This window comes from Hydractinia symbiolongicarpus, chromosome 10, assembly GCF_029227915.1.
Source record: "Hydractinia symbiolongicarpus strain clone_291-10 chromosome 10, HSymV2.1, whole genome shotgun sequence".
NCBI classification, from domain to species: domain Eukaryota; kingdom Metazoa; phylum Cnidaria; class Hydrozoa; order Anthoathecata; family Hydractiniidae; genus Hydractinia; species Hydractinia symbiolongicarpus.
Window position 1 is genome coordinate 21,043,194 of NC_079884.1, and position 25,315 is coordinate 21,068,508.

At 30.8% G+C, this 25,315-nt stretch overlaps 4 protein-coding genes across 5 annotated transcripts; all 4 read right to left on the reverse strand.

Annotated features, from left to right (window-relative positions):
- Window positions 1-13: 13 nt before the first annotated feature.
- LOC130612706 (tRNA wybutosine-synthesizing protein 3 homolog) lies at window positions 14-6,630 on the reverse strand. Of its 2 annotated transcripts, XM_057434057.1 has the most exons (8): window positions 6,329-6,539; window positions 5,880-5,948; window positions 4,814-4,921; window positions 4,522-4,593; window positions 4,036-4,104; window positions 1,250-1,314; window positions 903-949; window positions 14-191 (listed from the first exon to the last, which is right to left on the reverse strand). In XM_057434057.1, exons 1-7 carry the CDS (start codon window positions 6,491-6,493, stop codon window positions 904-906), a joined length of 594 nt encoding a protein of 197 aa, XP_057290040.1. In that variant the 5' UTR covers window positions 6,494-6,539; the 3' UTR covers window positions 14-191; window position 903. The 2 variants fall into 2 exon arrangements, with proteins under 2 accessions (XP_057290040.1, XP_057290041.1); XM_057434058.1 differs by lacking the exon at window positions 1,250-1,314 and having other exon boundaries at window positions 6,329-6,630.
- A 301-nt stretch (window positions 6,631-6,931) lies between these two features.
- Window positions 6,932-9,976, reverse strand: LOC130612707 (NADH dehydrogenase [ubiquinone] 1 alpha subcomplex assembly factor 4-like). The gene is made up of 2 exons (XM_057434059.1): window positions 9,516-9,976; window positions 6,932-8,577 (listed from the first exon to the last, which is right to left on the reverse strand). Exons 1-2 carry the CDS (start codon window positions 9,912-9,914, stop codon window positions 8,557-8,559), a joined length of 420 nt encoding a protein of 139 aa, XP_057290042.1. The 5' UTR covers window positions 9,915-9,976; the 3' UTR covers window positions 6,932-8,556.
- Window positions 9,977-10,228: 252 nt separating this feature from the next.
- On the reverse strand, window positions 10,229-13,696 carry LOC130612705 (vacuolar protein sorting-associated protein 72 homolog). Its single transcript, XM_057434056.1, has 4 exons — window positions 13,477-13,696; window positions 13,145-13,294; window positions 10,730-10,965; window positions 10,229-10,657 (listed from the first exon to the last, which is right to left on the reverse strand). The coding sequence occupies exons 1-4, from the start codon at window positions 13,649-13,651 to the stop codon at window positions 10,304-10,306; spliced, it is 915 nt and encodes a 304-aa protein (XP_057290039.1). The 5' UTR covers window positions 13,652-13,696; the 3' UTR covers window positions 10,229-10,303.
- A 590-nt stretch (window positions 13,697-14,286) lies between these two features.
- Window positions 14,287-23,335, reverse strand: LOC130612702 (tyrosine-protein kinase ABL1-like). Its single transcript, XM_057434052.1, has 7 exons — window positions 23,070-23,335; window positions 21,763-22,493; window positions 20,745-21,007; window positions 19,741-19,925; window positions 18,682-18,834; window positions 16,941-17,030; window positions 14,287-16,765 (listed from the first exon to the last, which is right to left on the reverse strand). The coding sequence occupies exons 1-7, from the start codon at window positions 23,287-23,289 to the stop codon at window positions 15,582-15,584; spliced, it is 2,826 nt and encodes a 941-aa protein (XP_057290035.1). The 5' UTR covers window positions 23,290-23,335; the 3' UTR covers window positions 14,287-15,581.
- Window positions 23,336-25,315: the final 1,980 nt, after the last annotated feature.

The window sequence follows — 25,315 nt, forward strand, 5'->3', positions numbered from 1 at the left end:
TAAAATAGAAAAATCATTCTGTACAACTGTTGTAGTGTCTAACTTAAATTATGTACATATGTATGCAGTTTTGTCTGAGGATATCACCAAACTCCAGTCTCTTTGTAATTCCTCCAGGTTTGTTTGCAAATGCAAATATGCATTAGACATCATAAACTCTTGTTCGAAAGCAGGACAACAAACTCATGACTCTAAAAAGAATATAAAATGTTAACCATAGGAATGTTTAAGAATACCAAGCTTCTCTGAAGTAAAAAAAAGAGTTGGAAACACTATGCATTAAAGAAAGCAGTAGATTTTTAGTTTTTAAAACTTGAATGCACAATATGTTTTTAAAGGAATGCCTAAAATGGTCACCTGAAGAACCTTTCTGAGGTATTGATTCTGTTATTTCTGACCAAAGAGTAATATTCACAGCTTATACTGAGGCGAGGTGCTACTTGTTCATATGTGATCACAATTAACCCCTAGAATTACTCGTTTTTCAATGAAATAACTTGATGACCGTTATTTTCTCAGCTCCTTTTTTATAATACCTTAAAAAGTGATATTTCCAAGGAATTTTTTCTTGCAAAAAATTTGTAAGATGTACACTTGTACTGTTCCTGCCAACCTTACATATCTTACTTGAAAAAAAAAAATTAATGGAAAATGAGAAACTATAATTTCGTTAAAAGTGGAACCTACTTAAACCAGCATCTTATATTTTGTAGAAAACGCAGGTTGTCATTTAAGAAGGTATTTATTGTTATTTTAGGTAAAAAAAAACAAACTTTTACTTTATAGAAATGGAGGATGGGCTGAGGTTTACCAAGCAAAAATGGTAATACTTTCTTGGGGACCTTGGTGGGTGGCGCTTGTTTTAAGTAGTACACAGAAGACATAGCATATCCTATACTGACCTTATTTAGTGCCGCCACTTAGACCTGCTTTTAGTGCTTCAAAAAATCTAAAGAAATATTTAACTATATACATCTCTTTAATAATACCCGTATTTTGTCTGTCTCTGTGCGGACCCCCTGCTGAGTCAGAAAGACGTGATACGGAAACACTAATATCAAATGCAATATATTTTTATTTACTTTGTTGCGACAGGTATATTTAAAGGATGGGCTAACTGGTGTTTTTTTCACAGGCTAACGACTAAATATAATATAATTAGAAAGTCTATCAATAATATTTATAATTTTAAAAAGTTGGCTAATGACAGGCAATTAAAATTTATTAACAGATTTAGTCAAGTTCTTACTTGTTTATTCTTTCAAAATTTTCACCAAGTTTACTGTTCACATTGTCTGTAATATGTTGGATATACTACAAATATGGTAAAACGAAACTGTATATATAATGTATATATTCCCTAAGGTTTTTTTTATTCTATACATTTTCCATTTTTTAGAGTTTATTTCCAGTACATGTGAAACTGACAGTGATGTACAGTTTTACATGGTGTCAAATTTTGAATTTATTTACTTGGTATCGAGCGAGTCAGCTTTATTCACTGCATACATAAATAACACTTAAGTAGTACAGTAAATTAATAGCTCATGGAATTAAAAAACAATAAAAGTATTTATTAAACAAATTCACTGAAGGTAGGTCTCCCTACTACTGCATTTCTGCTCTAGCCAAAAAGTTTGAGAGCATTTTTCTCTAAGTTACTTAATGGAAGTCAATATCTCACTTAAAAGAAAAGTTGTTCAAAATAAAATGGCTGTCTTAAAGTTACGTTTTACTCCAAAATTTAATTACAACAACTTGTGTATGGCAGCGTATAAAAAGAAGATGTAACAGGAAACAACAACGAAAAAAAGATGGGATGAAAACGAGTTGCAAAGTTATTATTTATTCCCTGAAGAAGTAGTCGTTTTTGTTTTTTTCAGAAAAATGCAAAAAGAGTCAATATCAACAGGTCCCTCTGCTCTACTTACCAGCATCAACTTCTTTTCGAATAGGTAGTTGTTACTATTATAAAAGCGAGTTAGCGCATAAAAAAATTTTTTATATTTTTCATAAATAAAATTGATTGTGCAATTGCTTGCATTTACATGACTTTCATTGGCTGAAAAGCTTAAGAGAAAAAAAATGCGTTAAAAAAGTTGAATGAGTTTAAATGTGGTTACGTTGAGTCAGCAGTCATTTCATTTCATATTCAGATATTCAATGTCGTTATCATTAGATCATAAAATTATCAATTTTTAATGATTTGATAAATATTGTTGTAGATTATATGTTAAAGTCACAAGTTTTTTGATTAACATTCTATTAATTTTTTTAATCATTGTTGTACGTACCCTTCCCCTTGAGGACTTGTAACACTGTGATTAACCAGGAAACACATGTCTAATTTTGTGAAATTTAGAATAAATTAACCTTTTATCTTTTGAAATGTTGAAATGACCTAAGCAGAAAAAACCCTAGAAACCTTTCAAACGTGCTAGTACTGTTTTAATTTGTCCCCTTACGGCTAAAAATTTCCTTACAAATAGAGGTATGCAAGACATTCTATTTGAGAAGACGAAAAAGTGACTGAATCTTTATCCATCATCTTACAAATCCTATTAAGCTATGTCAGCCGTGTGATGTCACAAATCAACAAAATATGTATGAACCAAATTGGCTTTTGTTTGATAATGGTGGTGACCGTTAATGTAATTATCGACTTTGGGGCACAAAATTTGGACAGTTAAAAATAAAAAAAATTTAAATTTTTTTATCAGTGGCCTATCCAGAAGGTTTTAGACGCCGAAATACCAGTTTGGGTGCCCAAACTAAGTGCCCAAATATTGAAAACCGGTTGAAAAAAGGTTTTCTTATTTTATCCATAAAAGAAAAAACCTTACTGTAATCATTTTACGGTGTATAAGAAATCACATTAAGCCTGAATAAAATCGATTTATTTTATATATAAGAGACAAAGGAATACTGTAGTTCGTCTGTAAGGAGAAACTGTGTTTCTCAGTGGTCGAAGCTCTCTTGTGTTCTGGCAATTTTATTAGCTTGGGAGACAAGGGAGTGCGTACATGTACGCACTCCCTTGTTTTTAAGTTGGATTACGTGGACTGGTTTAGCATTGCGCATCAGGCTTCCTGTAGCAAAGTACCAAATTGGGCCATCAGTTCCATCGCAACCCAACAAAATACGGCAGAGCTTGGAGTGTTAGCTGTCATATAAATCCTGTAGTATACATTCAATGTTAAACACGTTAAATTAGCGACATTGTTTAGGATCATAAAGTCAGTAATACACATTTTAATTTGCTCACAACAAAATGTGATTTTAGCCAAAAAAATTTCCCGGGGGCTTTGTCGCCTCTCCTCCCAACAGGGCTCTGCCCTGTTCCCACTGGGGGTCTTACAGTCCCCCCCCCCCCCCCCTCAACTGATTTTCAAATTCTTGGGCTTCGTGCTCACGGAGTGCCCAAACTAACCTCTGGATACGCCACTGTTTCCTTAGTTTTACTTTGTTTTCTAGGAAACTACTTGAAATTACCACCTTTAGCTCACAGACGGGCATTATCCTAAAATGTGATACTACCAAAGCAGGGACAAAATAACTGATATTATCGCTTGTTACTTGTTTCAAAGTTATGTTTTCACTATGTTCTCTGCACATGATCATGCACAGCTATTTAGAAATTACTTGAATAGCCAACACGTCACCATTTTTTTTCCATCTAAAATCAAATTGAATGGCACTCTTCTGTTTCTTGATGTTAAAATTATTCATAGCAATAAAAAAAAATTTACCGAAATTTATTGGTGCTTATTTTAACTTTAATGGTCTTGTTTATATTTTAATTTTTGTATATTGTCTGTTGTGTCTAATTTTGAAGTATTTCATAAGGGGGTCACCAACCTTAAGAGACTATCGTCTTAACTGAGAACTAGATAGGTTAATTCTAATAATAAGTCTCTGCCTACATGTGGTCTTAAAGTAATTTTTTTTAACAGTATTAATATTTTATTAGCAAGGGTATGATTTTGTGCATAACAGAAGATACTTGGTTCTCTTTATATGACTGCTGTAACAAACCTCATTTGAGACAATGACACTCTTGTTAAATTTAAGAGGAGCTTCTGCACCATGCGTACTTCTCACTGCCTAAGAGAAAATATACAGCACTAACATCGGACATCCTAATTATTAAGCAAAATAATTAGTGCATATGAAAAAACTAGATTTGTTTCACATCTCCTAAACTTTGAATTTCACTAAATAACTAAAAAGTCTATTGATTTCTTAAAACAATTGGCAATAATAACAAATTTTCCTCAGTAGCAAATTCTAAACATCACTATGAAACATAACCACACTAAATAATGTTGTGATTAGCAGAAAATATTTTTCTGCTATTTATCCTTGCGTCTTAAATCAGACACATCTTGTGGAATACCCTAAAAATAGCTGACAACAGTAAATTTCGCAAATGGCTTTGAACATCTGTCAAAAAACGTAAACACATTTGGAAGAATCATTTTGCATTATAGCTTGCAACATAGAAAATACAAAGAATTTTACCAGCATAAATTTTTCTTTCTTCCCGATGACAATCCCAGAATTTCTGTAGCCACAACCTAATGCAATCTTCAGCTGAAAATAAGCAGGTCAATGTTATATTACATGAGTAAACATGCGCAAGCAGGAAAAGACAAAAAGCTACCATACTGTTAAATTATGTTACTATATTAGACAATTTAAAATCTACACAATTTGGGAGACTTTGTAGGATATTAGGATAAATTAAAAAAGCTCCTAATTAAAGTTGCTACAAGCAGAAAAATAAACAAAAAATTAACAAAATCAATGATACCATGAGTTTAGCACATTCTAAAGTTCGACATTGCACATGTAATATAAATGGTTCATATTTGAGATCTATTTTATCATCTTCATCCGATCGTTCTTCGATTTTCTCCATCTATAAAAAGTGCAACAATACAAATAAAGGTTCTTATCCAATGACAATAAAGTATCTTCTAATTCTCCAAAAGTTTAGAAGACACAAAGAATTAAAGATAAAAATGAAAGGTACAAAGTGTACATTTTTCCCGAAAACGGTATGAGAACAGTTTGCCAATCTACCAATCTGTTATAAAAGCATTTTCTCATTATAGTAGTTTGCCTACATGACGGATTTAGAACTTGAACTAAACTTTAAATTGATAATAACCAAAAATACTAGTAATAAGGATGAGAAACTTGATCAAGGTTAAATTCATAACGATTATACTTTTAAACACAGGATTTCTGTTGTTTTCTAATTTAAAATTTTTGGAAGAAACTCTTCTTTTAGCTAGGAAATAAATATTCTAATACGAATTGCTTTAAAATTAAAGTTTCCATGTTTACAACAATTTATTTTACAGTTTTTAATAAAAATTTATCAGTTCATCTTACTTTTTCTTTGAAAAATGCCAACATGTTTTACCTGGCAAACATTTTCTTCGCTAAATTTTGGATTATCAGTTATTTTTATTAAATAAAACTGTTTATTTAGATTGAGTTTAAAAAATTAAGAGTTTGTAAAAATATCAATTAGCAGTTGTTAAATAAATAAGATATGCACAAGTAATAAATAGAAACCAAAAAATTTTATATACATTACTACGATCACTTAGAAACTTCATATTTTAGTCTAAATTTATAGTAAAATCAAAAAATTAGGGTTCATTGACTTAGAGAGGAAGATGGTATCAAATAAATGCTCAAGACAAAGCATTTGACAATATTGATGCTTTGAAAAAAAATCAACTTTAAAAGGTTTAGATTTTACTGAGTTTTTATTACTTATTATTATTTTGTTACAAATAATTACTAGTAAAAAATGTGACTGAATCACAACCATTTAACTAAGTAACATTGTTACTAATACTTACAATATGAGTAGCACCGATTTCATCATGAGAAGCAAGGAGCCATTTGCAACCTTTTTTCTTCGTTTCACCCTTCAAAAGGAAACAGAAACAAATTTAATTTCAAAACAATTTAATAAATTTGATATCAAAAACCAAACATGTCTTCTTAAGAACACTAAGTCAATCTGACAATGTTTCCAAAAATTGGTTGAATGGTTACTGGAAAATATTGAAGTCCTCTAATTTCCCAGTCCATAAAAAATTTGCATTCTAAGCATTACCTTTTATTTTTGCCTTACCAGGATAACAGTGATATTACCATTAAGAGAAAAAAATTATGCAATGTTTGTCAATATTATCTTTATGTGCACTACAATAGTCTGTTCTTATTGCTTGGTTGTGTAATAAAAATGAAGGTTTATAGGGTAGGGTATCCATAGTACATCTTAACACTGATAACAAAAACATACCTCCATAAAAAGAACTATTCGTCCAGAACATGAACTCGTTGTGAAAAAATCATTATGAGAATTGATGAAAACAATCAATTCGTGAATAGGTGCATCGAAACTTCCCTTTCTACTTTGATCTATACCATGTAAACATTCTTTCTTTTGTTTATCAAATAAGTTCATTATACATATTCTGGTAAACAAGAAAGTATCAACATTTACGCAAGCTAAAACTGTTTTTTAGACATTTTGACAGCAGGCATACGCAAGGTATATAATAGGTAAATTAAGTAGCGATCATTTTAAATAATAATTTCTGTATCACACTCAGTATCCATACAGGTTTGGGGAAATAGAGAATGCAGTTTCTCTATTTAGCAGAGTGATATAGGAAAGTTAGCAAAGAGTTTATGTACAGGATGTATGGAAATGATTCATACGCATTGTACTCACAAGATTGTACAATAAATTAGGTACTTACACATGTGCACCATTGGCAACAAAATAAAGAAAAGTTTGACTTTTTTCTTAATGAGCTAGCTTTAGCTTGACTATTAAGTGTTAGAGCTACGATTTCGTATGTTATAAAATCTGTTTCTCTCCTATTATTCTATCTTTTCTGCAGCTTTTCAGCAGCCTCCTTAATTATTAAGAACCCACGCAAAAAAATTAAACAATTCACCATTACAATATTCTATTCACTAAAAAGTCTTCTGACTTGACTTTTTGCCAATGAGATTGGTGATATTTTGGCAGACAATAAACATTATATACAGAGGTTCCTAAAACATTATTCTATGTAAGTCATATAATAAATTCAGGCGAGTGTATCCCTTACCCTAGATTATCTTGTTCTTATTAAGTTGTTATGATGTTCTTATTGCCAGAAGAATAATACAAATGCTATTCTGACCAAGGTAGCTAAAGTATGTATTGGACGAGAAAACATACAATAGTTTAATTTATTTAAACTTAGCCTACCCAACTAGCATGTACATTGGCCTTAAAGAAATAATTTAAAGAAAATTTTTACAATATTCCTTAAGAAATCTTTCAAGCCAAACTTAAACTACCTAAATTATGAATCTCAGAGAGTGAAGCTAACACAATTTTTATGTTTATTTCTTTAAGTTAAGAAAGTTAAGTAAGCGCCTCATAATAAGTTTAGTCTGAAATCATTTATTAAAGTTATTGTACTTTTGGTTTCTGTGATAAGTGACTTCTTTTAAAAACTACAATTTGCATACACTGTAAGAGGTTGGGAGTGTTAAATTATTATTAGTGTAGCAAAAAGGAAAATTTGCCGTCTGTTTTATGACATTAAAATGTTAGAATTTCAAATTTTTGATCCAGGTTTTACTTTTTGTTACAGCAGGTAGAAATATCACTTAAAACCTTATACCTTCTGATGCTTGCCAATAAGTCTTTTTACGTCTCAAGATATAATTTAAATGAGTCTGGACAATGCTTATCAACATTCTTCAGTTTATTAAAAGGGTTTTTTATTCTTTAGAAATAAAAAAAAGCGAAAGTAGAAATCAGATGTACCTTCCTCCAGGAAATTAACGAGGCACGATATTAATGATCAAGAAATTATCAAAAGGAAAATTGATGTGAATGCCTATAACAACTTTTACAAAAGAATTTCATTTGATTTAGCTAAATTGACTTGAAAATAGCAATTAAACAACACAAATCGGTAAATTCAAGAAAAATTTAATGGACATGTTTTTATTTATTTTGAGAATGGGTTCATTGACAATGAGCTGATTTTTAAAATTTTTTAAAAAAATTTTTAAAATAAGTTTAGGCTGCATCATATTAGTTGCACAATCATCAATCACACCTTGGCACAAAAATTTATTGGATGTGATGGTCTCTAGGAGAATTGACCGCTTCTATTTCTAATTCGTTATTTTAAAACAATAGAATTCCGTATTTCGTATTTTCACAAATAAGAATTACATATTTAAAAATACACATATTTTTTTAAAAACTGCATTTCGTATCTTCAAAAAATACGGAATTCGCATTAAAAAATTCCTTGATTTTTATATACAAGATTTGTATTTTTAAAAATATGAAATTCGTATTAAAAAATACGCGTAATTCTAAAAATAGCGTAGATTTAAAATACAAAGACATAAAAAAAAGTAATGTTTGGTTAGAGTACGTGTCATTTTTGATACGAATTGAAAGTTGCCGTATTCCATTTTAAAATGACCAAAAAACGTCTCTGCGAAGCTTTAAAGTTGCCATATTTCATTCTAAAATGACAAAGAAACGTCCCTGTGAAATCAGAGCCAATTAAAAGCCTACTTAAAACAAACTTGTGAAATTGAGTAATTGTTCTACTCAATTTATTCAACCACTTACTTGATACACGTAACATTTCTAAAAAATATTTCTAAAATTAGAATTTCGTATGTTTTATATTTTAAAATCGAATTTCGTATTTCGTATTTTTCAAAAATAGGAAATACGAATTTCTGATTTTTAAAAATAGAATTTCGTATTTTTAAAAATATGAAAATTCGTATTTTGTAATACGAAATTTCCGTATTTCGCATTTTTAAATATGGAAAGAGAAGTGGTCGATTTTCCCAGAGAGCATCACAGATGAGTTAAAAATAGCTAACCAAAACTATCAATTTAATCCTTAGGTGTCTGAAAGGGATCCCAAGGTGTAAAATGATGTTGGGGTTATATTATGGAGCCTAAAAAGTTAGTTAACAAGTCTTTTTAAATTTTTTAAAAAGCTCTTTTCGTTCTCAAGATATTCAAATTTAAAGAATCTCAGATTTAATTATGTTGCATAAATTTAACATCATTTTTTACCTTGGGCTCCCTTTAAAATGTAATTAGCAAAGGTACTGAAAACAATTCCTAGGTTATGCTGCGCATTCATTAAAACGATGCACAAGTTGGGCCAAAACTTGCAACATGGAAAAACACTGTTTCAAACACACATTTTCCCACTGGAATGTGTAATTAATGCGGTGGGTAGTTCTTACCTTCTATTGAAAGGATTTAAAATATAAAAATATTTGATATTAAAAATGACTGCTGGGTTATCTAATCAGTAAATGAAATGTAATTTTCAATCACTTTTTAAAAATCTATTTGCATCTTTACTTTTTTCTCTACTTTCAGGTTTTTTATAAATATGAAATGAACTAAAATATGACAGGAGATTTTTTGCTACCATATTGTCTATCTTATATTTTGTAGCAATTTCATCTTGCGTCCAAGTTTCGGGTGCCACTTTATAGTTTGTAAACAATTCATCCAACTGCTGCGGTGTTAACTTTCCTTCAGGAACAACATTTATTTTTCTTGCTCGTTTTCCAGTTTTTAAAATATCCTTTGGGGCAGCACCAACAGAATCAACTCGAACTGTTTCCAGCATTTTATGAAGTTTTTCGTCTTTATTTTTTACTATATTTTGGAAAGATGGATTCGACTTTAACAATTCTTTATAGCCCTCCACAGTTGATGGATGTCGTTGAGCAGCTGACTTAACTTCTAAAACTTTATCAACGTTTTTTAATGAGGCTGTTGGCATCCTTGAAAGCCTTTTTAGTTTGGCAATCTGACTCCCCATTGTACTTCTAATCCTACTGAATAATTATCACCTAAACAAAACATACATGTAAAATTTATTTAGCAAAGATATCTGTACTTGTTAAATTAGTGCTCTCTTTAAACAGGGTACAAGTTACTTAATCATAAAAACATGAAGGTGATTGCAATTCAAGGTTATGTACTTTGAATTGCAATCACTCCCCTTTTTAATGTTCTTTTTAATTCACAAGAAGCACTTCAATAAAATGCTTGTCAAATACATAAGATTTCTTGTGGCAAACCTAAAACTGAATATGTTAAAAACACAGAATTGGACATTATCAACACAAAAACTTTTGAATTCTATACATTCTTTACTTGAAGTTATTCACAGAATAATTTACAACGTTTTTAATAATAATATATAATTTAAGAAATAGTGTCAACTTTTCTCTTTTTTCTTCGCAATGCTTCATTCTTCAAGAGCAGCTCATCCTTTATTCGCTTACGATGTTGACGAATGTATCTAAATGCTTCTATAGATGCATACGGTAAATTTGTTTGTGGATCCCTATATTTTGCAGGATGTCCAGTTACAACACATATGGCTTTTTCTGGGTATTTTGTTTTACGTGATGGAAAGTAATTTTTAGGAAAGTTTTGCGAATCTGTAAATTCTAGAAAATTTCGCGTGCAGTACTCTTCCTCAGCTTCACCATCTTGAGAAGATATCAACGGCATGCGCAAGGATTGAAAACGAATGGTAGGTCCTTGGAATCGTATCTAAAGTATGAAGGATAATGCCTTTAATTATTCTCACTTTTTATAAAAAGATAATAAAAGAAAAAAATGAACCTTAGTCATTTTACTGTTTTTCTTCTCTTCTTCTAACTTCAGGAATTGTGCGAGGGAAGCTAAATTTTGTTCCTGTGTTACAGCTGCTTCAGCTAAGAGTTCCTCTTGAGTCAGCCGCCTTAACTGTGGCATTTTTGGATGTCTTTTTAGTACTTGTTGTGCGTTTTTCTTTGAAAGTAACTCAGCCTTCATAAGTGTACTAGCTCGCATTCGTTCATTTTTATCACGAGGTTGGACTGAAATAAATAACAAAAAAGGCTAAGTCACGATTAAACTAGAAATAGTGTTATTTTCGTCTCATATTCACATGGTCAGCACTGACAATAAATATATTAAAAAACTGTATTTGTTTCCATAATAATAAAAATAATATTTGTACTTGCTGAAAGTGATTTTGTGGCAAAGTATTCATAATAATTTACTATCACGGCCACACATTTAAACCTGAACTTTTATTCTTGTTCCATTAAAAAAGAGCCTAGATGTGGCATTGTGAAATAAAGATTTGAAAAACTAATGTGGTACAAGCAGATGAAAGAAATTTTAAATTTTTTTAAAAAGATTTTGCTGCATTACAGCATTGGTTTAAGGAATGGTGAGTAAATTTTAATGACCTTTTAAATAGTAATACACCAATTATCTACTGGTTTGGATTTAGCCATGTGCGAAAGCATACAACATAAAAGGATTGACTAATCCTTTCATTATTGAGCATTTTAACCAAAATTTCTTTTAAAGAAAAATTGTTTCCTGAAAAAGGGTGTATGGTGATTGGCCTATATGTTACAACATTTAGCACTTTCTAAGTACATTCAAACTTGTGATTGCAATTTCATAACTTCAAACTCAATAGAACCAAACTTACAGCCATACTTCAAATTTCATAGGTATTTTGACAAAAAACAAATGTAAATACAAAGAAGTTTTCAATTGTTTGGTGAGGTTGGGTGAGATTTCAGGGTGATAAGATTCATCAAGCATGCACACTCCATGTCACTATCTTTAACCTAATTTTCGAAATAATAACCCACACATTTGGCTGATTTGACTTATTTTGTGCATGTACTAGGAATGTGTAAAAACTGGTTAACAATTTTTACTGCTAAAAAATAGGGTATTGTGGGCATTTCTGATTAAGCTTTCAATAGAAAATCCTTCTCTTTTTAAACCACTATATTGGTACAAAATATTTAGATGGCAAACTTTGCTTGTCTTTTCTTATGCTTTGGTTTAACATTTTTTGTATTTTTTGAAAACAAAATAACGCAACTTTTAAGTTTCATATGGATAGCTTTTGTAAGGTTAGTGGTTTTCTCATTTTCCAGCAACATACACAGATTTTCAAGCTTTGTTTAGTGTGTTTTTGTTTTTCCTTACAAAGTTAAATCAATTTTTAAAGAGAACCCAAGGTATAAAATGATGTTGGACTTATATTATTGAGTTTAAAAAGTTGGTTAACAAGTATTTTAAAGTTTTTTTAAAAGCTTTTTTAGTTCTCAAGATATTCACATTCAAGATATTCACAGTTCTCAAGATATTCACATTTAATTATGATGCATAAACTATGATGTCCTCTTTAAGCAATAGCAAACTTTGACATTTTCTGTCATCAGTAATTTCTGACCTGTTAAGGGATGTCGCATTGAAACTTTATTAATTCCTGATATTATAAAGGTGCTCTGTAATATAGGCCCAACATCATTTTATACCTTGGGTTCCCTTTAAGCTTTAAACACCGTCTTTACAATATTTGTGAACAAAAAATTACCATTTCTAAACTTTATACAGCCAATTTATTCTGATAAGTTTCACACACCAATGTTTTTGTCAATTTAGAACAAGAAGACTTTGTATAGCTATGTTTTTGTTCTTATAAAATGAAAGGCACTTGTTTTTAAATTAAACTATTGAGTTCAATTAAAGGTGAATATAAAATAATTCAAAATAAAACGCCTGTCTGAAACAACTAACAATGACAAATAATAGCACATGGCCTGCTACTGATAAAAAAATGTGACTTAGAAAAAGAAAAGTTATATCCTGGACACTCATTCAGTTAAGGAAATTCTTTGAAGTTATTGCTACATGTATTACATGTTGTCAATAGAAAATGTTAAAGACAAGCAGTGTTACTTATTTTTCACATAGCATATTTCATTTTTGTTTTAAAAAATGTGTATTTTTAAATACAACGTGTAGAATGTATATCTGAAATAAATTACTTAAAATATGAACCGAATGAAATGAAGACTGTTTTTCGTAGAAAGCATCGCAATTTTGCATGAAATTGTTCAAAATTAGAGTGGCAGAATTTTTTTAACCTTAATAACGCATGACTTTATGTATATGCTTAGTTGTACAGTTCTAATGTTTTTCCAGTTTATTTAGTAATCGAAATAAGTGCACTAACTCTACCTGGTTCATACACTCTCTTTACAGCAGGTTTTCTTGGTTTGTCAGGTGCATCTCCTGACACTTTAACAAGTTTTTTCTTTTTCGGTTTTCGTTTTGTTTTTTCTTCCTCTTCATTTTCAACTTCGTCCTCCTTTTCTGACATACTAAAATCTGAAATGATAATAAGAGTAAAATTGTTTTCAATGTACCAACAAATGTTAACATCAATATATCACAAGAAAGCCAGTTCAAAATTTCTCATTATTTCTTTATAATAAATTTGTCCTTTAGCATCCAAATCAAAATTTACAACTGATAATAAAAACAGAATTATTGCTTTAGTACATTCACACCTGAATCACAAACATCTTCTTCTATTTCTTCTTCTTCGTAATCGTTATCATCTTCTTCTTCATTAAAACCCCCATATGTGGTTTTATAAAAATCATCCTCCTCATCCTCTTGTTCTTCAATTAACTTTTGCATGCGACTACCAGCATTACTTCGTTTTGGTCTGTCTGTAGCCATAGTAAAAGTATTTATATTTCCTGAAATCAGATTCTCACATTCATATAGATTTTTCATTTCCTTTTTTTAGGTTTAGTATAGTTCTATTTAACAATGGTATTTTTAAAGTTATAAAAAAATCAAAATAAGGAAACAGTGGAAACAATTTCAAACAAAGTTTTAGAGTAGTTGATACCTAAGCCTTTTTCATTAGTGCTTATGGACACCCTTACGCTGTTGTTTAAGATTCCCAATATAATATTCTTGCTTTGTTATTCTGAGCTCCTTCTAAGCTTAAAATGAGGTTTATAGGTAAAATTGTCACTATTCAAAGTTAACCTTTCTAGAGACACCTTCACTTTTGCATGTAAAAAACCTTTTCATCTCAATCCTAATTTATATGTGCTGGCTTATTTTCTAGGGTAACCTTTTTATATTTACTCTTGCAGTTTTCATAATTACAACTTAAAAATCTTGGTTGGAAACGTTTCTAAAATCCCAGCAAACTGTTCCAAAATGTTGATCTATTTTGACCAACATCAGGTTGACATTTAGAGAGGATCGTTTAATTATGAAGAAATATATGGAAAAGTTTTTTAAACAATTCAAGCCTATCTAATTTCAATCAGGCATTGTTGAGAGAAAAAAACAACATGTAACAACTGTGTCGTTATAATCTATTCTTAGGAACTCTATAAAAGTAACGTTGTACATTTGCATTTACAAAATATAGGACTTTATATTATATACAAACACATCTAACACATCAGAATTTAAGTTTCTTTTATTTTTTCAACAAACTTTTTTTTCTTACAGACACAAATACATAACACGCAACATGAAGTGCTTACACAGAGTTTCAATTCATTAGAACGCTCCCACCAGGTCATGATTCGCCTAATAACTGTGGAATGAAACAGTAAGCACTTTTGAGTGTAATGTATTTCAGATACAAAACTTAAAACATATAAGATTGAACTAAAAAAATGACTTTCGCCTAATATAAAAGAGATAAAGGAAATGAATTTCTTATTTACAATTCAGGGATTATGTATCATATCTCTATAAACTTAGGGATACAATTTACTTGAAATGCACTTTTTAAAAAATCAAATGAATGTACATGCATATCTCAGTAAAAGTACATACTTTTCCAAGAACAAGTGAAAAAGTTTGGCAATTGTCAAAGATTACAACAAACATCTTAGGTTAAGTTTTTCTAGGAGAACTTTAAAACAACTGTTAGGTATCGTTTTAGGTTATGTAACATGTACGCTAAATCAAGCGTCCAATGTTTCGTTTTGTTCAACAAATTACTGATTAATTAGTACTAAATCGTTTATCTCTATTTAAAAACCTGATAGCACTCTACACACAGCTTCATGTTGGCCTCTAACCCATCCTTCATGATAGCTAAAAAATTGAAAAATTGAAAACAAGGTAGAATTAATAATGGATTGCTAGTGTGTAACGTATTATCATGTAGTATCAAATTAAGTAAAAGATTAATTGCAGTGATTACTATACCTTCTGGATAAAACAGTTGGTCAACAAAATTTCGGGGACAGAACAACTAAAATCTGAATTTTACTTTAGCTAATTAAATTATCTTGGGTATATGACAATTTATGTACTTTCTAGATAAAACAAATTTAAGAAAAATGACAGGAAACATTTCTACAGAATTCTTAACTTAAATTTCCTAAACTTTTTTTCAACTATACAATAATGTACAAAGAGCTATTCAATGTTGTTTTTCTTGATTGTGGTGTGAAATAGGTGAGTTTCCCAAACTGTACAAATTCCATGTAGCTTCAAATAGACTTACATAAATTAAATTACATAATAACATGTAAATTTATGATATAGTCTGAAATGAGGTTTGCTCCATGTAATAATTATATACAATACAAACATTTATAAAAACATTATTATAAACACAATTAATTCATCATAAATTTGGAAGCGAAGAACTTAACAACTCTAAGCTTTGGCATAAAATACAAAGAGTTTTACTAAGCTTTTCCAGATCAGTAGCCGTTGCAATACGTGGAAAATTCCTAGATAAGTTGCAAAAATCATTCACATGATTTTCAATGGTATTCAGATGTTTGTTTACTTTCATTCTTGTAACAGGGCCAATCGAGTCACGGTATTGTGACAATCCATCAACTAAACTCATGCACTCTTTTGTAGCACTTTCAATTTTTACCCCAATATTTTCAGACTGTCTTGAATCAGCCAGTGTTATAAGGTTACTGATAGATTTGTAAACCTGTTGCATATTTTCTGAAATTGGAACTAATTCGGGCTTTAGATTTTTTGTAGAAAATTCTAAAAAATCATCTATATTCAAATCAACACTTGGGGGTGGTACAGGTGAAGAATTGCGAGTTATTTTACTGGGCCTTGGTTTAAGCACAGGCTTTGCTGGTAATGTTGGCTTTAGGGTGCTAGTTTTCTCCTCTACTTCTTGCAGCTCAATGGTTGGTTTTGAAGGCGTGGCTGGGCGATATGGCAGGGGTGGCTTTTTTGGTTTTTTAATTAAATCGTTGTGTACAGAACGGTCATTCTCATTGTCCAACTTAGGCTTTGGGGGCGGAGGAGGTTTGTTGACAGACAGACTTCCTCTTCGCTCATTCTTCAGTGCATGGTTAGCTACGTTAACTAAATTTTCATTGCTTGCTATCTGCTTTTTCTTTGTAAGTACTTTCTGAAGGCCACCTTGAAGTTCATTCAAAGATATTTTTGTATTTCCGTTGTCTATTGTTGTATGGGCACTAGTAGTCACTTTATTGACATGATCAGAATTTATGGCTGTAGAATAATCTTTTTCATCTTTTTCTTTTGATTTATTTTTCTTTGCTTTCATTGACATTGGAATAAGCGGTTTCTTTTCTTTTGGTTCACGTTCTTTCTTTTTGTTTTCTGTTTGGTTAGGTCGTGTCGCTGGTGCTCTTGGTGGCGGCAGACATGGTTTACCTGATGGAGGGGGCAAGTCTCTTTGAGACAATTTTGAAGCATCTGGTTTGTCATTTGGTTGTCCTCGTTTTGGTGGCTTAGGTGGTAGAATCATGCCCTCAATATCACTTAAGTGCATTGAAAGAGGACGTGTTTTCAAAGCTCTTTCAATCTCTATAAAAAGTAGATATAAAGATCGTAGACCATTTCCCCAATAAATAAAAAGAAATCTTTCACATGACAAAATTTTTACACATTATAAAATGAACAGAAGAAACCCCATACATTGTAGAGACGTAGTTCTATTTAAGCTTTATCTTCAGAGAGCGCTCAAATCAAAAAAATTTACCTTCGTCTACATTTTTTGTATCAAACATGTAATCAAGACGATGCCGGATCACTTGAAATGTTGGTCTATCAGCTGCATTCCATTGCCAACCTAATAAGATATAATTATTTTTTTTTAAAAAAAAACGAAACTAGCATCACATATTGCAGGAAATAAGAAAATGTGTCATTCCATTCCATGAATGTAAGATTTCAACAGGCATCACACTATCTCTGCCAAAAAAGTTGTGCTTATTGGTTTCAAAAAAACGATATTGCATTATCTCAATTTACTGTATTTTCCGGTATGTAAAACGCGGGTTATAAGTTGATTTTTACGACTGTTGGTGCGGGTTATAATGTGGTGCGGGTTATAATGTGGTGCGGGTTATGTGATAAGTTTTATATTTTCTGTCATTTATTGTGAAATTTAAAGTTTATACATTTAATGACAAAACTAGTACCAATGGGATAATTGCGTACATTAATATAACTGCATGCGCGATCCTATGTCTACGTAATTTTACTTAAACTACGTGATTTAATATTTTTCACATATTGAAATTGCTTCAACTTTCTATTGCTTGCCAGCGCTAATATTACGAGCTCTCTCTCTCTCTCTCTGAAACACAATTCTGGTGATAATTTTTCTTTTGTGTTGAATGTAATTCTAATCTATTTATATCTTTCCAATCACATTGACCACATTGAAATGATTTGCTTCTGGTAATAGAACAATATAGCAGGTATCATTTTTAGGTTTAATCGACACATATTTCACAACCTAGTGCCTAGGACTTAATTATTAATTCCTGTTAAAAATATTGAAAAATGTTAAAATTAAAGTATAGATAATAATTTTCTTTTTTTATCTTTGATACCTTTGAGCAACAGGTGGCCACTGAAAATATCAAAAATAAATATAAAATACAATTGATAAGACACATGCAACTATCTCCTCCCAATTGCCACCATTCATTTTATCATGCACACTGTGATTGCTGAGATATAAATAGATAACAAAATTCTATAAACATTAGAAAAGAATGTTCCGTACATCGCTGTTACAGACAATCCGTGATAATTATTATGTTGTTTATTTTTATGCCAAAAAAAACTTAAATATACATAAAAAATAGAGATTTTACTTTAGATTTATAACCTGATAGCATGGGTTTTATTTTTTGTTTGTTTGTTATTTGTTTGTTTGTTTAATCGCAGGAAACAAGAGTTATTATTGGCTGAAACTAATGTTTACAAATAAAAGGAAAACAGCATTGTCAAATTAATTTTAATTTATTATTATTTCGGCAATCGGAGACAAGGAAGTTAAGACTGAGAGAGTCGAAAGTTCAGACACTCGTTCTCGTGTTTAAGGTTCACGAGTTTAAACGTCCCCACTTGCCCCCATCATGAAAAAACAGAACACAAGCACATGTTTATAAAGTGATTAAGGTAAGTAAAAATACGCTGAATTTTTTCTTAACACGATGCGGGTTATGCAAAGGTGCAGGTAAGTAAAACACATTGATTGAAATTTTATGCGGGTTATACGAAGGTGCGGGCTATCTAAGAGCATCTAGTTTATAACTCCCTAAAAAAGCTGAGCTGCGGGTTATACGATGTGCAGGTTATATACCGGAAAAAATGACTTCTCCATATGACGTTGTAAAAGAATACAAAAATTAACCATGGTTACAAAAGATATTTTCACAACAACAAACTTTTTTGTTTTTGCAACAACAAATTTAAAAAGAACTTACAGTCCAACATTAATTTGTAAACTGGATCAGGACACCCTTCTGGACATTCCATTCTATAACCTTGCTCAATTAACCCATACACTTGATTCAAATCACGACCAGGATATGGTGACATTCCATATGTTGCTATCTCCCACAACAAAATACCAAACGCTACAAAGAAATTTAATACAAATGCAGAGTAACAAAATTACATAAGATGGATGCCTTTGTAGAATTTGTTTGGCAGCTACTTCTGCAAACTTACTAGATAATTTATATTCATATGTATTGGGCAGTAACAATTTCTTAAAAGGCTTAAGCCACATTTCCAATGAAGTGACATTAAACCTTTTGGTTTCGAAGTATGGCAATTGGTGTCATAACAAGGCCAAAATACAGACATACTATTAGCCACTGAAAGATTGTCTGAAAAATATTTGGGGTTCTTCAAGAAGATGGTGTGGAGTATTAATAGGTTAATCACAAGAATGGAATATTGTAAGGAGATCAAAAAGAAAGATAAATTTAGAACGGCTGGTTTCATTTAAAGGAATTTAAAGAAATTTAAGATACATAAAGTATGTAAAATAACAATATTAAATTGAGCTTTTCTAAACCAAGTTAAAGAAACAGTAACAACAAACTGTATTAAATATAAACACTTAGAAAAAGATTGAGCTTGTAAGCTCCATACTAATTCATATCACCGTACCCACAGTTTTAACTACCAGTAAACATAACCAATGCAAACTAAACAAAATCTTTTTAGACAGTTTTTATAATTGAGATTTTATAGTATTTAACTTGAGATTAACATAGTACTAGCCTCGAGATAGGAAAGTACAAGGCTTAAATATCACAGTAAAGTAATAAAAAATACATGTAATAAAATAACAGTCATAGCACATCTTTAAAGCAGAGAGACTTTTTTGCATAGAAATATCATCAAATACACACAATTATAGTCTCTTTTTACTATGGAAGAAAATCTTATATATACACATTAGTTTTTCAATGAAATGCACAAAATTCTCAATGAAAAAAAAATGAATTAAAGCAAAGTAACAGATTTCTTACCCCACACATCTGATTTAGTTGAAAATTTGTTATATGCAAGTGCTTCTGGACTTGTCCATTTGATTGGAAATTTGGCACCGGAATGTGCTTTGTAATAATCGTACTGCATGGAACGGGCCAATCCAAAATCTGCAACCTTTATTAAGTGATGTTCACCAACTAAACAATTTCTTGCGGCCAAGTCACTAAAAAGATAATACATGTATTTTTTTCACAATAACACTATTATTAAAATTAACAACATAAATTATAGCTTTGAATTTGTGATTTAAACATTTTTATTAAATAAAACAGCTTCAGCAAGAGCATAAAAAATCAAGCATTCGCTTCAGAATTTTTTTAAGAATTTATTTGTTATCATAAATATAATATTTTCCAAAAATATATAAGTGGGTGTGTGATTTGCTAAGCAAATTACAGACCCAAAATTGATTTTCATGGTGTCCAGACATGCAATTTGATATTGGTTTTATATGTGCAATTTATTAAAAGTAGCACATCAAATTCTGCTTAGACATGTCTGGAGGTGTTCAAGGGGGAGAAATAAATAAAAAAGTAAAGTTATGAAAAAAAAGTTAATTTACGATGTTTATTAAATTTTGTGGACTAGAATCAATATTTTGATATTTTGTGTTAATTTAATTTCGCGAACAGATCTTAATTCAAATATTTCAGGCGGACTAAAATTCGCAAAATGTGGATCACGTAAAGTATAATCCACTTAAGGTAGTAAAATATTGTTAATGCTTTACAATTGTCTGTTTTCTAAATTTTAAAGATGTATTACCCAATATAAACTTCTAAACAAAAAAAGTATAACAAATTGTCAGCAAATTATTGAAAAATTTAATTTGGCATATATACTCCTAAATTGGCAATAATAAAGACAGATAAATATCTGAGGATTATAAACCCTGGTTATAAAAATGGCTCACAGACAGAAAGTATTATTATATAGATTAACTGAACACAACAAAATCACATAAAAATATGCAAAATCTAACCGATGAATAAAATTTCGATCTTCTAGGTACTTCATAGCTGAAGACACTTGGGAAGCCATATAAAGTAAAGTTGTAGCTGGCAAGTCAGCCTTTTCAGCCTGACGCAAGTATTCCAACAAATTACCAAGTGGCATGTACTCAGTCACTATGTAAATTGGACTTTCTCTTGTACAAACACCAATGAGCTTGACAAGGTTGTCATCTTTTATTTGTTTCATCACGTCAGCCTCCTTCAAAAATTCTTCTACATCTGTTTGAGATTCCTTAAAAAACATTAAAATATATAAACAGGATAATTTAAAAATTTTGTAATGGTGGCATGTTACCCTCTTAAAATTGTGTATAAACATAGTAGTTTGCAATAGAATGAACACACTTTTGTCAATAATTTAAAAACTTGATTTAGGAGGAAAATTGTTTCATTTTTATCCTACAGACTGCATCCTTTACCAAATTATGTTTGCAAATATGTGCAGCATTTTAGTTAAAATTCAAAGACTTCTACTTTTCTACTTTCTTACTTTCACTTTTATAAGATTTGCTTAATCTTTCCATATATAACATCTCTTTTAGTTTGAAAGAATTTACTTAGCTTGGCATGTTTGTATTATGTGTTTTAAATGTACTCTCAGACGCAGGTAACCAAAAACAATCTTTTGCTACTTAAAAAGACTGAAGAGGGCTGACTATACTTTTCTAAAAATTCTAGGTCATGTAGCATCTTGTTCACAGCTTCGTTTTTTGTTATTTCAGGCATCGGTTCAACTTAATTCTGATGCTGTACAGTGGTGGTTAGGACAAAATGCCTTGGGAACCAGGTTGGCATAATGTTTGTACAAAAAAACAATTTCTATGGTCTTTTTAAATGGTATTTAACTACTGATGCCTTACTCTAAATATGAAATCTTGTGAAAACAACCTGTGAAGCTTCATAAATTTTTAATAATTTTCACAGTGTCTTGAAAAATGTTTGCAGAAAAAATATGTATTTTAAAAAAATGAAACTATGTACATGTACCTTCAGAGTTTTCACAGCAACAGTAACACCATATTTTTTGTACTCAGCTTTATAAACCTCTCCATATTGACCACCACCAAGTTTCTGACCCATAAATATATCCATTCTAGGAATTTCCCACTCATCCTCAGTGGGAGAGAAGCCATACACTGGAGGTTTGTCAATTTTAAGTGCAGCATATCTTAGGTTAGTTACAAGTCCTCCAGGTTCATCAGAATGATAGGCGACAAGTTCTTCCAATGTATTAAACTTAGCTTCTTCCCTCACATAAACCTTGTCATCGTCGTCGAAATAAACACGGTAATGATAAACGCGACCATCGTAGCGTAGCGATAATGAATGTTGACCTACTGCACTTTCACTCTCCCTCATCAAAAAACTACCATTAATTCCACTATTTAATAGATATTCCGCCCTGTTTCTGGATATTCTGCCATGATACCAGTCAAACTTATGTAAACTAGTATAAGAAACGACATATGAATATGGCAGCCAACCTATTTTACCATTTTTATTTTGTCCCTCACACCACACTTTAGAGTCGTCATAACTTATAATACGAATAAGTTCTCCTTTAGAAACCGATAACTGATTTTCATTTGAACCAGCATCAAAGTCGTATTGAACAAAAAACATTTCCGAATCATCAATAGAGTCAATGTCAAAACTTGCAGGTGCAATTCCACCTTCTTCAGGTGGTAATGTTGGCAAAGGTCTGTTTTTCATAAAGTCTAGAGATAAATAGAATAATTTCAATGGTCAGAAGACTAAAATGTAGATCTTTTGCACTTTGAAGCACTTCTGTTGTTTGTAAATGCATTGTATTATTATGCTGACCAAAATTTTTTATTTATGTCTCCCAATGACACCAATGTAGCGTTTTTTTATTACGTTTAAGTGTTACATCATATCTTTTTTTACTAGCAGCATAAAAAATCTTAAATTAACAATATAATGGTCATGTTAAAGGTTTGTAACATACACTTTTGAAGGTTTTATAACAAAACAGAAATTTTAAGCCTCGTGAGAAAACATTTCTTAATAATAATAACAATGCTTAAGATTCTCTCTTGTTTTTAAGATGTATATAGCAAAATTGAACTATAAAATTGAACAAAATTCAATTTTTGTTACGCCATATTAGTTTTATTTTATATGTCACATGAATTATTTTATAACATACTACAGGATGTATTGCAGTGTACAACTACTGCTTTAAGTTTGGGGACATGCATGAGATTAAATTACCAAAATGACCCAAGGAGGTTTCACCTAAAACATGAGGTTTCACCTAAAACAAAACTCACCATGATTTGTATTGTTTTCACCAACTTGATTACTATTTTCTTGATTTCCTCCTCGCAAATCCCACGGCAAGGTAAAGCCTCCATTTTCAGAGTCTGTTATAACTTGAGAGCCTGTTGAAAATGTCCTTTGTGATATTGTAGCAGTATGTTTATGTTTTTCTTTAATGGTCTTTCCACTCTTCACCTTGTGGCCTCCCTCTTTTCCTTGATTTTGACCCATTGTGTAGTTGTTTAAGTCATAATCTTATCTAAAAACATACCAGCAATAATTTAACGTGTACTCTTACACTCAGCTAGACCATAAGAAATTTAGGCAAAAATAATGCATCCCCAGTTTAAAACAACCACACACTCTCACAATATTGCATCTTATAGCGCACCTGAAAGTTCTATGTGTCTATTATTAGTTTTATATTTACCTAAATACATATTATAATTATATAGATAGTGCAAGTCATTTTGTCCTTCTATGTGCATAGACATGTAAAGGCAATTTTTTTATTCCAGCTCTTAACTGATCCTCAATATTGGCTGACACTAATGAGTTTTAGCATGACGTCATGTTTTGTTTTTGCATCTATAACAATACCCTACACCTTGACATAAATATCAAAAGATTTTGGCATAAACCTCAGAAAACATCAGAAAAATCTTTTGAGGCATTTCTGACTGTGTTTGAATTAAAGATTCAGGAGCCTTACTTCTTTATATACAACTTTTAAAACAGATTACAATATTCGTTATGAAGAAAAGCCACTTAAATCTGTGTGCAAAGGTTTGGAAGACATTAAAATCATTTGCGTTTGAGAACACATTTCACACCATTGAAAGCGAAAACTTTTTAAAGGTATTAATTTAAGGACCAAGCATTAAATGAAGTGACTTATATAGGGAGCTTATAGAGAGGGAGCTTAAAAAGAAAGTTCACTTTCCTGTTCCTGTTTTAAAATTAGGGGGTAACCAAAGCAAAAAAAGTTAAGAGTATGTAACAAAAACATGAAATATTACATATCACGAAGAAAATTCAACTTATGCTTAACAAAAATGTCTGCAAACCTCATTAAAAAAAATGTAAAATCAGGAAAAAGGAAATGGTAAATTTGGACATAAATCAGAATCATGGCCTGTGACTAGATATCTTACACCTTAATTAATTGCTCGGGAGGTTACTTGCTCATGGCAAGGCCTGCTTATTTTTCTAATCTTTACTTCAATAAAATAACTTTTTCAAAATTAAAAGAATCAAAAGTCCAACAAATCAAAAGAATTAGCATGAATTCAGGTTTGTGAAAGTGGTTATAAAATTAATTCTTACAAAAAGAGGAACTTTTTATTTCCAAAAAATTCTTGGATGCTAAAAAGTGCAATCTTTCTTTATTCTACAAATTAAATAGAAAAAAAAAGATATCTACTCCAATCAACACATTGCAATGCATCGATACTGCCCATCAAGGACGCTAACAAGGGCTTGATGCAATGGAATTTTAGAAGAAAAAAAGCTATCACATATTGATCCCATCAGGCATGATATGTAATCCTCAATGTTAATCTATAATATATAGACTTAAGGTGACAATAATTTGAAATGTATTGGTTGGGACAGTTTAAAAGTAGAAACCGAAAACTGAAAGAAGTACTCGTTTCAAAATGTAAACAATTTGAACTATTACAAGCTAAACTTGCTGAGTTAATAGAAAGAGAATTATGCTTACCATGAAGTAGAATACAAAAATGTGACAGAGATTGACACTGGTATTCTAACTGATTTACCTAAGTGTTCCAAGGAATATTCGTAAGCTCTATTAAGGAATTAAAATATTGAAAAATCCCTGAAGATTAAAAAATATAACCCTCAATTGGATTTTAAACCATACTCAAATGGATATTTGATTTTTATCAACTATGCAGTTCAATAAAATCAGCACTGTGAAAGAGATACTATTTAGTAACAGATTACTAACAGATTAAGAATTATTTAATTTATTATGATTCCTCAAGCTCATTATTTAGCAACCTCTCCAATGTTGTAGCTTTCATTTTAACAATGGATGACGCTGGCAGAATTTTCCCGATAATTGGGCCAAAATTGAAACCTGAGGCTGACAGTTTCAACTCTGCCTTAGGAAAGAATGTTTTGATGGGGAAAATGTTAACCTAGGGGAATCATTGAATGTACTGTGGAAAAATTAGGAAATGAAAATTTAAGAAACTATAGCACTCTTAAATTACTGACTTAAATAAAAAGT

Bases quoted from the DNA above. Each gene is read 5' to 3' on its own strand.
- LOC130612705 (XM_057434056.1), bottom strand. From the start codon at position 13,651: ATGGCTACAGACAGACCAAAACGAAGTAATGCTGGTAGTCGCATGCAA. The intron at 13,295-13,476 runs GTGTGAATGTAC...TTATCATTTCAG, and splicing joins AGAAGATGTTTGTGATTCAG to ATTTTAGTATGTCAGAAAAG. The intron at 10,966-13,144 runs GTAGAGTTAGTG...TATTTATTTCAG, and splicing joins AAAGAGAGTGTATGAACCAG to TCCAACCTCGTGATAAAAAT.
- LOC130612706 (XM_057434057.1), bottom strand. From the start codon at position 6,493: ATGAACTTATTTGATAAACAAAAGAAAGAATGTTTACATGGTATAGAT. The intron at 1,315-4,035 runs GTTTGTTACAGC...CCATATTTGTAG, and splicing joins GTGTCATTGTCTCAAATGAG to TATATCCAACATATTACAGA. The intron at 950-1,249 runs GTAAGAACTTGA...ATATTTCTTTAG, and splicing joins AATTTTGAAAGAATAAACAA to ATTTTTTGAAGCACTAAAAG.
- LOC130612702 (XM_057434052.1), bottom strand. From the start codon at position 23,289: ATGGGTCAAAATCAAGGAAAAGAGGGAGGCCACAAGGTGAAGAGTGGA. The intron at 22,494-23,069 runs GTGAGTTTTGTT...ATTTATCTCTAG, and splicing joins TGAAAACAATACAAATCATG to ACTTTATGAAAAACAGACCT. The intron at 18,835-19,740 runs GTAAGAAATCTG...ATTTCTTTGTAG, and splicing joins AACTAAATCAGATGTGTGGG to CGTTTGGTATTTTGTTGTGG.
- LOC130612707 (XM_057434059.1), bottom strand. From the start codon at position 9,914: ATGGGGAGTCAGATTGCCAAACTAAAAAGGCTTTCAAGGATGCCAACA. The intron at 8,578-9,515 runs GTAGCAAAAAAT...TTGTCATTTTAG, and splicing joins AATATAAGATAGACAATATG to AATGAAATATGGCAACTTTA.